This window comes from Saccoglossus kowalevskii, chromosome 20, assembly GCF_978046115.1.
Source record: "Saccoglossus kowalevskii chromosome 20, keSacKowa6.1, whole genome shotgun sequence".
Taxonomy (NCBI): Eukaryota; Metazoa; Hemichordata; class Enteropneusta; family Harrimaniidae; genus Saccoglossus; species Saccoglossus kowalevskii.
The window spans coordinates 23,441,055-23,453,576 of NC_140660.1; the positions used below are offsets into that span (position 1 = coordinate 23,441,055).

The 12,522-nt window shown below is 32.7% G+C and overlaps 1 protein-coding gene across 1 annotated transcript; it reads right to left on the bottom strand.

Annotated features, from left to right (window-relative positions):
• Positions 1–773: 773 nt before the first annotated feature.
• LOC146730155 (C-type mannose receptor 2-like) lies at positions 774–11,976 on the bottom strand. Its single transcript, XM_085494248.1, has 10 exons — positions 11,810–11,976; positions 9,321–9,345; positions 8,693–8,836; positions 7,513–7,648; positions 6,845–6,915; positions 2,525–2,668; positions 2,183–2,327; positions 1,435–1,504; positions 1,173–1,216; positions 774–1,004 (listed from the first exon to the last, which is right to left on the bottom strand). The coding sequence occupies exons 1-8, from the start codon at positions 11,966–11,968 to the stop codon at positions 1,435–1,437; spliced, it is 894 nt and encodes a 297-aa protein (XP_085350374.1). The 5' UTR covers positions 11,969–11,976; the 3' UTR covers positions 774–1,004; positions 1,173–1,216.
• Positions 11,977–12,522: the final 546 nt, after the last annotated feature.

Sequence of the window (12,522 nt, forward strand, 5' to 3'; positions counted from 1 at the left end):
AACCTGTATATTCAGAAAACCCTTATTTTTTTTAAGTCACTAATGTTTGTAACACACTTTATAATCATGTTCTTGCCCAAAAAAAAGCGATTATAATTTTGTGCAAAGTTGGGTTTATCATTTGTTGTTTGTTATGATCAGCCACGATTTGAGAAAATCTCTTAAGTTATATATTTATTTATTAAAATTCTAGTTTGTATATGCATGTCGATTACCGATACCTGGCAATTTTTATAGGGTTACACAAGAGCACAATAAAATAAAAGTGTATTGTTTGTGAATGAATGAATTGTCTATAGGATACATAATGAGTAATCATTATGAATGAGTATTCAGTGAAAAATAAACATTGGTATTGTAAATTATTAATATGCAAATGAGTTAAAATTATCCCGTGTAGAGATTTGATGCGTAAATTGAATTGCCAAGGTACACCTTGGTGTAATAAATCAAATACTAAGCCATCTGAAGTTAATGATAATGATAACACTTTGACAGTGTATGTGTGTATGGTGAAATGTGCTTATATTTCTATTCTAAACGCTTTGCCTCGATTAACAATGAGATCCTTGGGTCGCTAAACTGTCCACCTCTGTTGGATTGAACACGTGTCATTTGCACAGCAAAGCCTAATACGAGTTTGTGATATTCTACTACATACTTAGTACAAACCTAATAACATTGTAGGTTTTCTCGTACACTGTGATTGAGATACTTTTAAACGATGTCCCGCTACTCATATAATTAACGTGTAATATGAATGCAATGCAAAGTACCATAGTATAACCCTTTATTATTAGACTGATGTTTCCAAACAGAACAATGACTAGCTTATTACTGTATTCCAGCTTCGGCATGTCCCGGCTGAACATCAATTCAAAGATTGACAAAAGATAAATCCAAAAACCAAAACCCCAACAAGATATGAAATGATAGATTATACGATCCTTAATGAGCAGGTTACTAAATAATTACGACCATGACCACTGTATTCATAGTCACATCTGAAAGCAAACACAAAACAACAGTCTGTCATGGATGTCGACGTTCATCATCCAATTAAATTGCCCTTCGTTTTTTTATATACATTTGTACACCTTTTTTTTAATATAAGACAAATATTTATATTCACTGCTAAAATGTTACAACATGAAACTGATAAAAGAACTTACATAATCTATCTTTATTTTCCTGCTGCTCCAAATACTTGCCCAGTCTAGTGACAAAACACATAACATATAGGTGTGCAATAAACGACATTGAATGTGTAATTATATGACAATTGTTTGTAACAAAACAATTAATTGTGACTTGATTTTTAGTCTAAAAGTTTGTCTAATAAACTAAACAAAGATATCATTGAATTGCATGTGATTTACGTTTTCAGTCATGACACGACAGTTTCTAGAATGGTATAAATAATGCAACACTTACCTAAAACTCGCAAATAGAAAGTTTTTTAGCACTACATTTCACATCATTCCATTCATATCCTTCATATCCACTGTAATTAGGAAAGATGAATTTTTGAGTGTGTGAGCGAGAATTGCGAGTGCTCGGGTGAATTGTGAGTGCATGGGAGAGTATTGTGATTACGTCGGTGAGTTATGAGCTCGTGGGTGAATATTTCGAGTGTATAGGTGAGTATTGCGTGTTGTAGTTGAGTATTACGAGTCGTGGGTGAGTATTGCGTGTTGTAGTCGAGTATTACGAGTCGTGGGTGAGTATTGTGAGTCGTGGATGAGTATTGCGAAGCGTGGGTAAGTTGCGAGTGTGTGGATGAGTAATGAAAGTCGTGGGTGAGTAATGTGTGTTGGTGAGTATTGCGAGTCTAGGATGAATACTGCGAGTCATGGGTGAGTATTGCGAGTTGTAGGCGAGTATTGCAAGTCGTGAGTGAGTTGCGAGTGTGTGGATAAGTCTTGCTAGTTGATTGCACTTGGTTGAAATTTCACAGTGATTGCAGAGATTACCAAATTTGACGATGACCAGATAAAATTGTAACTACAAGAAGAAGACAGTTGTATGTGCAATTTAACCAACAACAACACTAAGAACAAAATAACAGTTAGTCAGCTTTACGCGCACATGGCACTATAACATCTACCGATACTCGCATTTAGTTACCAATTTCCAATTTTTTTGAATGCCTTACAAATGAGAGGAAATTTAATTTAATTACATTAACTCAACACAATCCTCAGCAGTACCCCCAACATTGTTTGGCTCATTTTCCATCCAGTCTGTGTAAATCACTGATCCACCACTAGCATACTCATAGTGTTTATTGTCACCGACTACATCGCTAACACCAATGAAATAACGACCTGTTGGGGAATAAAAACTTACAATTAGGAAATGTTGAAACAATTTGCAACGCAATTTAAAGTAATCTAAAGACGAATTAATGACTGGAACAAAATTGGAATAGATATGTCAGATTATATGATTATTATGTTAATCTACATTTCAGTTCTGACTGTTATGATGTATAACAATACAGAGTAATTATGTGTTAAATTACCGTCTCCTTCTTGTAGGAAATCTTTTACTGCATCCTGTTCCGCTTGAGAGCAGATCTCTGCAAGTTTTCCACATTGTGATTCACATCCGGCCTTTGCGTCTTGCCATGTTGTTTCATCAGTCGAAATTGAATACTCAGGAATACCTGTATATAACAACTCAAGGTTTAGTGACAAAGACTTGGATATGCATACATTACTTATGGGTAGATTCACGCTTGTCAAAATATGTAACAATATCTAAAAACTCGCATCACATCAGAGATATAGAAACGGGGATAAAAATTGTAATACTTATAAAGACGAAATGTGTCACATCAAAAATACTTGCTATGGCAAGCCGTAATCTAATCTAATCTAATCTAATCTAATCTAATCTAATCTAATCTAATCTAATTCTTTAGCAAAATCCCTAGCAAATCTAATTGGGCGTTTTTTTTTCCTTTAGTGTGTGATTTTATAATTGTTTTCAATAATTTCCCTTTTTTGCGGCAGGCATTTCAGTGAAGACCCGAGAACTGTTCACTTCTACATAGTTTCCCTTGATATTAATTATGCATACAAACGAATGACGTCACTCGGTTTTAACTTATTTACTCAATTTTATTTTTTTTTTTTTTTTTTTTTTTTTTTTTTTTTTTTTGATTAATCGTATATTAAAGTGTGATGTAATAAATACATTGCACAGATTTTAATTAATCGTATATTAAAGTGTGATTAACAAATACAATGCACAGATTTTAATTAATCGTATATTAAAATGTGATTAATAAATACAATGCACAGATTTTAATTAATCGTATATTAAAGTGTGATTAATAAATACAATGCAAAGATTTTAATTAATCGTATATTAAAGTGTGATGTAATAAATACAATGCACAGATTTTAATTAATCGTATATTAAAGTGTGATGTAATAAATTCAATGCACAGATTTTAATTAATCGTATATTAAAGTGTGATGTAATAAATACATTGCACAGATTTTAATTAATCGTATATTAAAGTGTGATTAATAAATACAATGCACAGATTTTAATTAATCGTATGTTAAAATGTGATTAATAAATACAATGCACAGATTTTAATTAATCGTATATTAAAGTGTGATGTAACAAATACATTGCACAGATTTTAATTAATCGTATATTGAAGTGTGATTAATAAATACAATGCACAGATTTTAATTAATCGTATATTAAAGTGTGATGTAATAAATACATTGCACAGATTTTAATTAATCGTATATTGAAGTGTGATTAATAAATACAATGCACAGATTTTAATTAATTGTATATTAAAGTGTGATGTAATAAATACAATGCACAGATTTTAATTAATCGTATATTAAAGTGTGATGTACAGAATACTGATTAACTTTTTTTAAATACAAATACAAAAAAAAAGAACAAATAAAGTTGAACAAAATACAAATACAAAAACACAAAAAACAAGGTCAAAGTCGCTCATGTTATATATATATATTTTTACAGTATTTTTATTTTTCTAGGTATTTCATTATATTTTCCCATTTGTTAACAAATATTTCGTATTTGTTATATTGTTCTGCAATTGCTTTTTCTAGGTTAAAGGTTTGTTTTACTCTTTCAATGAATAAGTTTAAGTTTGGTTTAGAATTATTGAACCTCGCAATATATAATTCGTATTTCCCAAGTAAAATTAAGTGCTTCCACAGGGCTTGAAAGTTACTTTTACCACCAGAATTAAAGATTACCTCTTTTTTACAAATATTGATATTTTCGGCACATATATTTATCCAAAATATTTTAAATTTTTTCCAGAATTTCTGGCTTTCTTCACATTCCCACAGCAAGTGTTCTAAATCTTCTTTTAGGTCACAGTTTTTGCATTTGTCATCGTCAATTTTCTTATTTTTGTATAGAAAAACATTTGTCGCAAGAATTCGATGCAATATTTTATACTGAAATCCGCGCATTTTTTCGTTGATTGTTATCTGTTTAATTTGTTTCCAGGCTTCCTGCCAGTCTACATCATCTGTATATTGTTTACTAGCAAAGGTGCTTAATGCAGTGGCCTTCTCAAATTTTGAATTTCTTAAAACATTGTAGTAGTCATTACATTTGAATTTGCTATATCGCCTATAGTTTTCGCAAATAGGTCTCGTCTCCTTTGGCGACGTACGCTGTTTTAATGCTGATTTCCATTCTGTGGGGATTGCGGACGTTAAACCATAATATTTAATAAAATCTGACTTTATATTAAATTTAGCCTGGAACTGATTGAGTGACAAAACCTCCCCATTCTCATCAGTCAAATCACTTACGTACTTCACACCGTGATCAAACCAATTGCGGTAAAATATCGATTTTCCATCAATAAGTACGCACTTATTGTTCCATATTATATGCATCCCTGGCTTAGGTTCGGCAATATTTTGTAATTTTTGGAACTCTGCCCAGTGACTAAGAATTTCACGATAAAAAATAGGTATCTTGACTGAGAGCGAGTCAATCGAATAATTACAATTCATAAGCAAGGCCAGCCCTCCCAATTTATTAAAATAATGGTTTGGAAAATTGGACCAGGATGACTGTGATTCTAATATTCTGTTTATCCACGTTAATTTTAATGCTTTATTCATTAGTTCAAGATCTAAACAGTTAACGCCACCTTGAGAAAAGTGGCCAATCATGGTATTGTTCTTAATATGATGTTTTTTTCCTTTCCACAGAAAATTAAATAGATATGCGCCTGCTTCTTTAATACCATTAACTGGTACGGGTATACTATTCATAATGTAAATTAACTGTGAGGCTCCGAAGCATTTGCCCAATAATGCTTTGCCTTGAAGGGTTAAATCTCTCGATTTCCAAATCTGAAGTTTATCTTTCATTTTTTTAATTTTTGTCCAAAAATTAAGTTTTTCATTTTCGTATTTATCGTGACCTACATACACCCCAAGTACCCTAACGGGACCCACAGATGGCGATAAGCCCTGTGGAAGCACCCATCCCCCATTCTGGTCGCCTACTAGAATTAGTTCTGTCTTCTCTAAGTTTAAAGTCAAACCGGACTGATTACTAAAATCAGATAAGATGTTTAGGGAAATCTGAATGGATGAGCTGTCTTTAAGTATGAATGTCGTATCGTCTGCATAAGCAGATATTTTTCGCTGGTATCCAGAGGGTAATGTAATACCCCTAATACGTTCATTATTTCTAATATGAATTAAAAGTAGTTCTATCGAAACAACAAATAGAGCAGTGGACAAAGGACATCCTTGTCTGACCCCTCTGTGAACCTCAAACCACCCAGTACTGGCACCTTTGTTCAAAACGCAACTTTGAATGTTTGTATAGAATGTTTGTACCCATTTTATTAATGAAGGCCCGAAATTAAATGCGTCTAAGGCTTTATACATAAATGACCATTCTAATGAATCGAATGCTTTAGTATAGTCTAGAAATAATAGTGCACCTTGATTACCAGTTTCTTCGCACCATTCACTCAATTTTATTTACTCATTTGTTTATATATCACATTTATATGTATATTATTATATGTATATATGTTTATAGTGAAATAAACTTCATTCATTCAAACTTCATTCATTCATTCAACAATAGGTGGCTTTACATGGTTTTCCACCGGTACAGAACAGAGAATGATTGACAGCTCTGGAAATGCCACGAAGCAACCAGCCAATCACAGATTCGGTGGACACGCGCAATGTATTCACTTCAACGATGACCGGCAATATGTGCGACATTGATGTTAAACACGCTTTGACGTTTACTAATGCTGGTCTCCAGTTTAAATATCTGCTGATCGCGGGCACGAAAGAACAGCGAAAAAAGCACATGGGTCCCTGACCTTTATATTGTTGACGTCTAAACAGAAACCGAACTATGCTCCGCCTATTATTAAAATTGAGTGACGTCATTCGTTTGCATGCATAATTAATATCAAGGGAAACTGTGTAGAAGTGGACAGTCCTCGGGCCTCCGGCCTTCGCTGAAATGTCTGCCGCATTTCTTGCAACAACAAATAAAAACATACCTACAATGCAACATGCAAATAGGCCCTTCGATGTGTTCAGATGATGTAATGGAAACGAATGTTTGGGTGGCAACTCGTGTGTGTCAATTTGTGTTTACAGTCAGGCTTTGAAATAAGTGATTTTCCAATAAAAACAAATATCTGAGTTTAGCGTTTATGGTGCTAATCACGAGACTTTATTTGCATATGTATGTTACCTTGCAAATGATTATATAATGATCTTCCTTAGCAACCATTTACATGTAATAACTTAATTGACATAAATAACAATAAACTTACGCTTAAACTCGCAAATAGCAGGCAGGTTAGTGCTACACTTTCTGTCATTCCACTGATAGTCAACGGAACCTCTGTAAATTTAATGTTTAGAGATGTTGTTGTCACTAATCATTTTATTGTTGATTTATTCACGTGTGCGTAATACCATATCGGACATAGTTATATGAAGACAAATTCAGAGCTGCATTGTCAAGGTTACGTTGTTCTTCTCACAATTTGCGTATTGAAAAGGGAAGACGTGAAAATGTCCCCCTCGATAATAGATTGTGTGAATACTGTGTTGAACGAAATCAACTTTATGTTGAAGACGAATATCATTTTATAGCTATTTGCCATCGTTATCAACGTATTAGAGCAGAATTTTTGCCTGTATGGTTCCGCACCAACCCCACTTACAACAAATTTATCTCGCTTATGAGTTCAAGAAACGATGTAATTTTCAAATCAGTTAGCGAGTTATGTTTATTACGCCATGAAAAGCAGAACTTAAATGATTTTTGTTTTCTCTATTGTTACAATTGTTAAGCGAAACTGTATTTGCTCTTTGGGCCAATGGCCTTTTGCTTTGTAATAAATATAAATAAAATATATACTAAACATAGTTATATCGTACTATAACGTCTACCATGTGATATGCCGTACAAATAAGAAAAAAATAATTTAATTACATTAGTTCTACACATTCTTCGTTTTTATTGTTTGGTTCATTTTCCAACCAGTCTGTGTAAATTACTGATCCACCACTAGCATATTCATAGTTTTTATTGTCACCGACTACATTTTTAACACCAATCCAATAGCGACCTGTTTGAGAATAAAAACATACAAAGATGATGTTTATTCAAGAATTATAATGCCGTGCATCGGGTTCTTGCTCGTCAAACGATATCACGCGAGGACGTAAGAAAAGTAAGCAAGGCAAACTCTGATCTTGATTTCAATACTGATAAAGAATGATTCAACGCCAGCGCCACCGAAAGGAAATGAATGGAAGACGACGAGGCGCTAAAATGTGTGGTGGCATCTTTCCAAAGTTAGTTACATTATCTACAGTACAGCATTTTACCCCTCGATTTTACAAAAAGGTATTTCTTTTCATTTTAGGTTGGTTGAAAGAAACAAACCGTGACCTCTTTCGTCAATTCTACGGTAGTTTGTACATGTAAACTGTGCAATATACCTACAAATCATCATTTCTATGTGACTCGGGCAACTGAATCGTCACCATGATCGGCAATCATATCTTTGCTGGTTTGCTTTGCTGTTTGTGTAAAAAGTGAAGTGATAAGGCTACAATATGACGACCCGCATTTGGAACTAAAATGACAGTCGAATGACAGTCTTTTAAGAAATAATGACTTCCCCCATACCGCCATATTTGACGAGGATAAGGGTCTATAAACAGGTAATGTGTGAGGCAAAGCCGAGTACATTATCGCGTCAAGAGCCTTCTCTGAATTCAATTTGAGGCTGGGATCATTATCACCCCCATCGGAAATAAAGAAATTTAGTTAAATTTGGGGGATTTTCGTTGAAATAAAATTGCTTGCGCATTACGGTTTACATTAACGTTCGATAATGTAAAACTATGACTTCATAAAATCTATACATGATATTCTGATGATTATAAAAGAGATAATTGGCCGCGGGTCGGCCATTATTCCTAAACATATGGTAAAGATTACAATTAGAATAAAGACAACTCAAGCACTGTGTAATAGAAACTACGATATGTAAGATTAGATATTACCAACTACGTCGATCACAAATTAAACACATAATCTTAATCTGTGTTTCACTTCTCCTAGTTATGATTTATATCATGGTGTTCATGATGTTTAAACTTACCGTCTCCTGCTGGTAAAATGGCTTTGACTGCATCCTGTTGTGCCTGAGAACGGATCTCAGCAAGTTTCCAAGAAAAAGATTCACATGCAGCCTTTGCATCTTCCCACGTCATTTCATCTTTGAAAACGGTATACTCGGGAATACCTGAAAATTATTTTTTTTATTTTATAATAAATCAAACTATTTAGGTCATAATACTAAACTGATCGGACAAGGTAATATACAGAACAAACAAATGTCTCAGCGTCGTAGTGACGTCACAAGCGTATAATTCGACAAACGTAAAAGTTTGCTGAGGGTAGTTCTATGCTTCATAATATGCTATACACATTTGATGATTGTCAACTTTGATGAAGTTAGGGTATCTTAAGATTTCAATATTTAGCTATAAACAAAATTCCAAAATTCCAAAGCCCAAAATCAAATCATTCTATTTTTGCGACAGACGCGAGATTTTGCAGTAATAATATGTAAAATTATTTGTTGGCCATTATCAGAATTACTACTACTGTTTTCAATTTACTTCTGACTCGTCGAATAAATGCATACAAATAAAAATCAATAGAAATCAATCACAATCTCAACTGATTATGATTACATTATGACTAGCTATAATATGCATACTCACATGCTGCTCCTCCCCCAGTAGATCTCTGTGAAAATAAAATATATGTAAATGTAAATCTGTCTTACATACTAAATTTACATGAACATATGTAAATCTGTCTTACATACTAAATTCACATGAATATATGTAAATATGTCTTACATACTAAATTTACATGAACATATGTAAATCTGTCTTACATACTAAATTCACATGAATATATGTAAATCTGTCTTACATACTAAATTCACTTGAATATATGTAAATCTGTCTTACATACTAAATTCATACAAATATATGTAAATCTGTCTTACATACTAAATTCACATGGATATATGTAAATCTGTCTTACATACTAAATTCACATGAATATATGTAAATCTGTCTTACATACTAAATTCACATGAATATATGTAAATCTGTCTTACACACTAAATTCACATGAATATATGTAAATCTGTCTTACATACTAAATTTACATGAACTTATGTAAATCTGTCTTACATACTAAATTTACATGAACATATGTAAATCTGTCTTACATACTAAATTTACATGAACTTATGTAAATCTGTCTTACATACTAAATTTACATGAACATATGTAAATCTGTCTTACATACTAAATTTACATGAACTTATGTAAATCTGTCTTACATACTAAATTTACATGAACATATGTAAATCTGTCTTACATACTAAATTTACATGAACATATGTAAATCTGTCTTACATACTAAATTTACATGAACATATGTAAATCTGTCTTACATACTAAATTCACATGAATATATGTAAATCTGTCTTACATACTAAATTTACATGAACATATGTAAATCTGTCTTACATACTAAATTTACATGAACATATGTAAATCTGTCTTACATATTAAATTCACATAAATATATGTAAATCTGTCTTACATGCTAAATTTACATGAACATATGTAAATCTGTCTTACATACTAAATTTACATGAACATATGTAAATCTGTCTTACATATTAAATTCACATGAATATATGTAAATCTGTCTTCCATGCTAAATTTACATGAACATATGTAAATCTGTCTTACATACTAAATTTACATGAACATATGTAAATCTGTCTTACATACTAAATTCACATGAATATATGTAAATCTGTCTTACATACTAAATTTACATGAACATATGTAAATCTGTCTTACATACTAAATTTACATGAACATATGTAAATCTGTCTTACATATTAAATTCACATGAACATATGTACATCTGTCTTACATACTAAATTCACATGAATATATGTAAATCTGTCTTACATACTAAATTCACATGAATATATGTAAATCTGTCTTACATACTAAATTCATATGAATATATGTAAATCTGTCTTACATACTAAATTCACATGAATATATGTAAATCTGTCTTACATACTAAATTCACATGAATATATGTAAATCTGTCTTACATACTAAATTCACATGAATATATGTAAATCTGTCTTACATACTAAATTCACATGAATATATGTAAATCTGTCTTACATACTAAATTCACACAAATATATGTAAATTTGTCTTACATACTAAATTCACACAAACTTTTTCCTGTACCTTACAATCCGATATACACACGTAATGTTTCACAATGACTTTACATATTAACCCGTATCAATCAGTTTAAAAATAGCTTTTTGACGACAGACAATATCAATTATACTAAGAACAAGTAATTGCATTACATTCTTCATTATCAAAAAGAAATATCGTTTTGTTTACATTAACGTAGTTGAGTTTGAACTCATTTGCATATAATCCACCGGTTACTTTTATCACTTTAATAAAACATTTGACGTCATGAATCCGGATAACATTTCCAGTTCATTAGAATAAAATATACATGACTTGCGTGCGAATATGACAGAATCCCACACCCTCCCAGTGACATTCGTGGCGTATGGAAGTTATTTTCACGAGTGATGCGGTGTATCCGGGGGCCGTACTTTCACGAGTGAAGCACTGATACACAGACTCCACAGTTTTTTGACGTGAATATAGCAAGTTACAAAATTCATGGAGAATGCAAATGCACGTTGATATTTCACTCTACTCTATTTCCATTACAAAATCAACATGATCGGAACAACACTCGAGCTGGCGTAGTATAATATCTGCCCAATAGACGAGTTTCGACGTACATCGCCAGTGGTCGGTATCCGTGTGAGAATGGGGGTGGGTGGGTAATATTTAGCTCGCGGAGTTTATTCACTGGTTTCCCCAGATACAGACACACTGGTAGACTATCGAACATTTACCTTCTACGCAGAAATTGCAAAGTTTGTAAACCATAGCGCGAAAGTTTCGAATGTAATGGCGGAACTTGACGTCGATTCGGCCACATTCCGCGTATGTGCCAGCCAAATTACCCAAACAACCTGGAACTTCATTGATCAACTCAAAAACAGACACCCCAGAACGAAAAAAGAGCATTGATAACAAGATCGAAATACTTATTGTAAACGTACCTTAATTGGATCTGCTACGGCAAAACCACCAACAATGAGTATCACCAGTAAGCCTAACATTATTCGTATCGTTGATGCAGTCGTCTTGCTCAGAGAAGTCGGAGTAGAATTCGATGTGCAGCGTTTTTCGACTGACAAAAAAGACAGTTCACCAGCCATTTATAGACGTTGTGTATCCAAAGAATTGTTGCAATTCTATTGGTTGTTAATCATGTAACACGTGCATGAAGATGTGTCAATTCTTTCGTGTTGTAGCTAATAGAACCGGAAGAATCTAAATAGCAAACTTTCGTGTGAGGGACATAATATATTTATTTTGATACACACGGCATTACTAGTCGTGACACATGTTTACAGTGTAATTTATAACAAATTTGCGAAAGTATTATTTCACTACATAAATAACCATGTGTTAGGTGCTGGGTTCTATGACTTTTACGACATTTCACCTTAATATAACACGCAACAAGAATAGGCTTGGATACAGCATTTACTTTCCACAGTTATATTCTCATTCAAAAACACGTGTACATTGATTGATATAAATACAACAATAACAGAATTGTAATGAGAATATTTTGGTGTGAAATCATACACAACTTCTAATGATCGTGTAGGCGTCATGAAACTCATTCCCAATTGTTATTACTGTATACAACAGACAAGTAGTTGCAGCGACGTACTTCTACCATCTGTTATCTGACTTGCTTAAA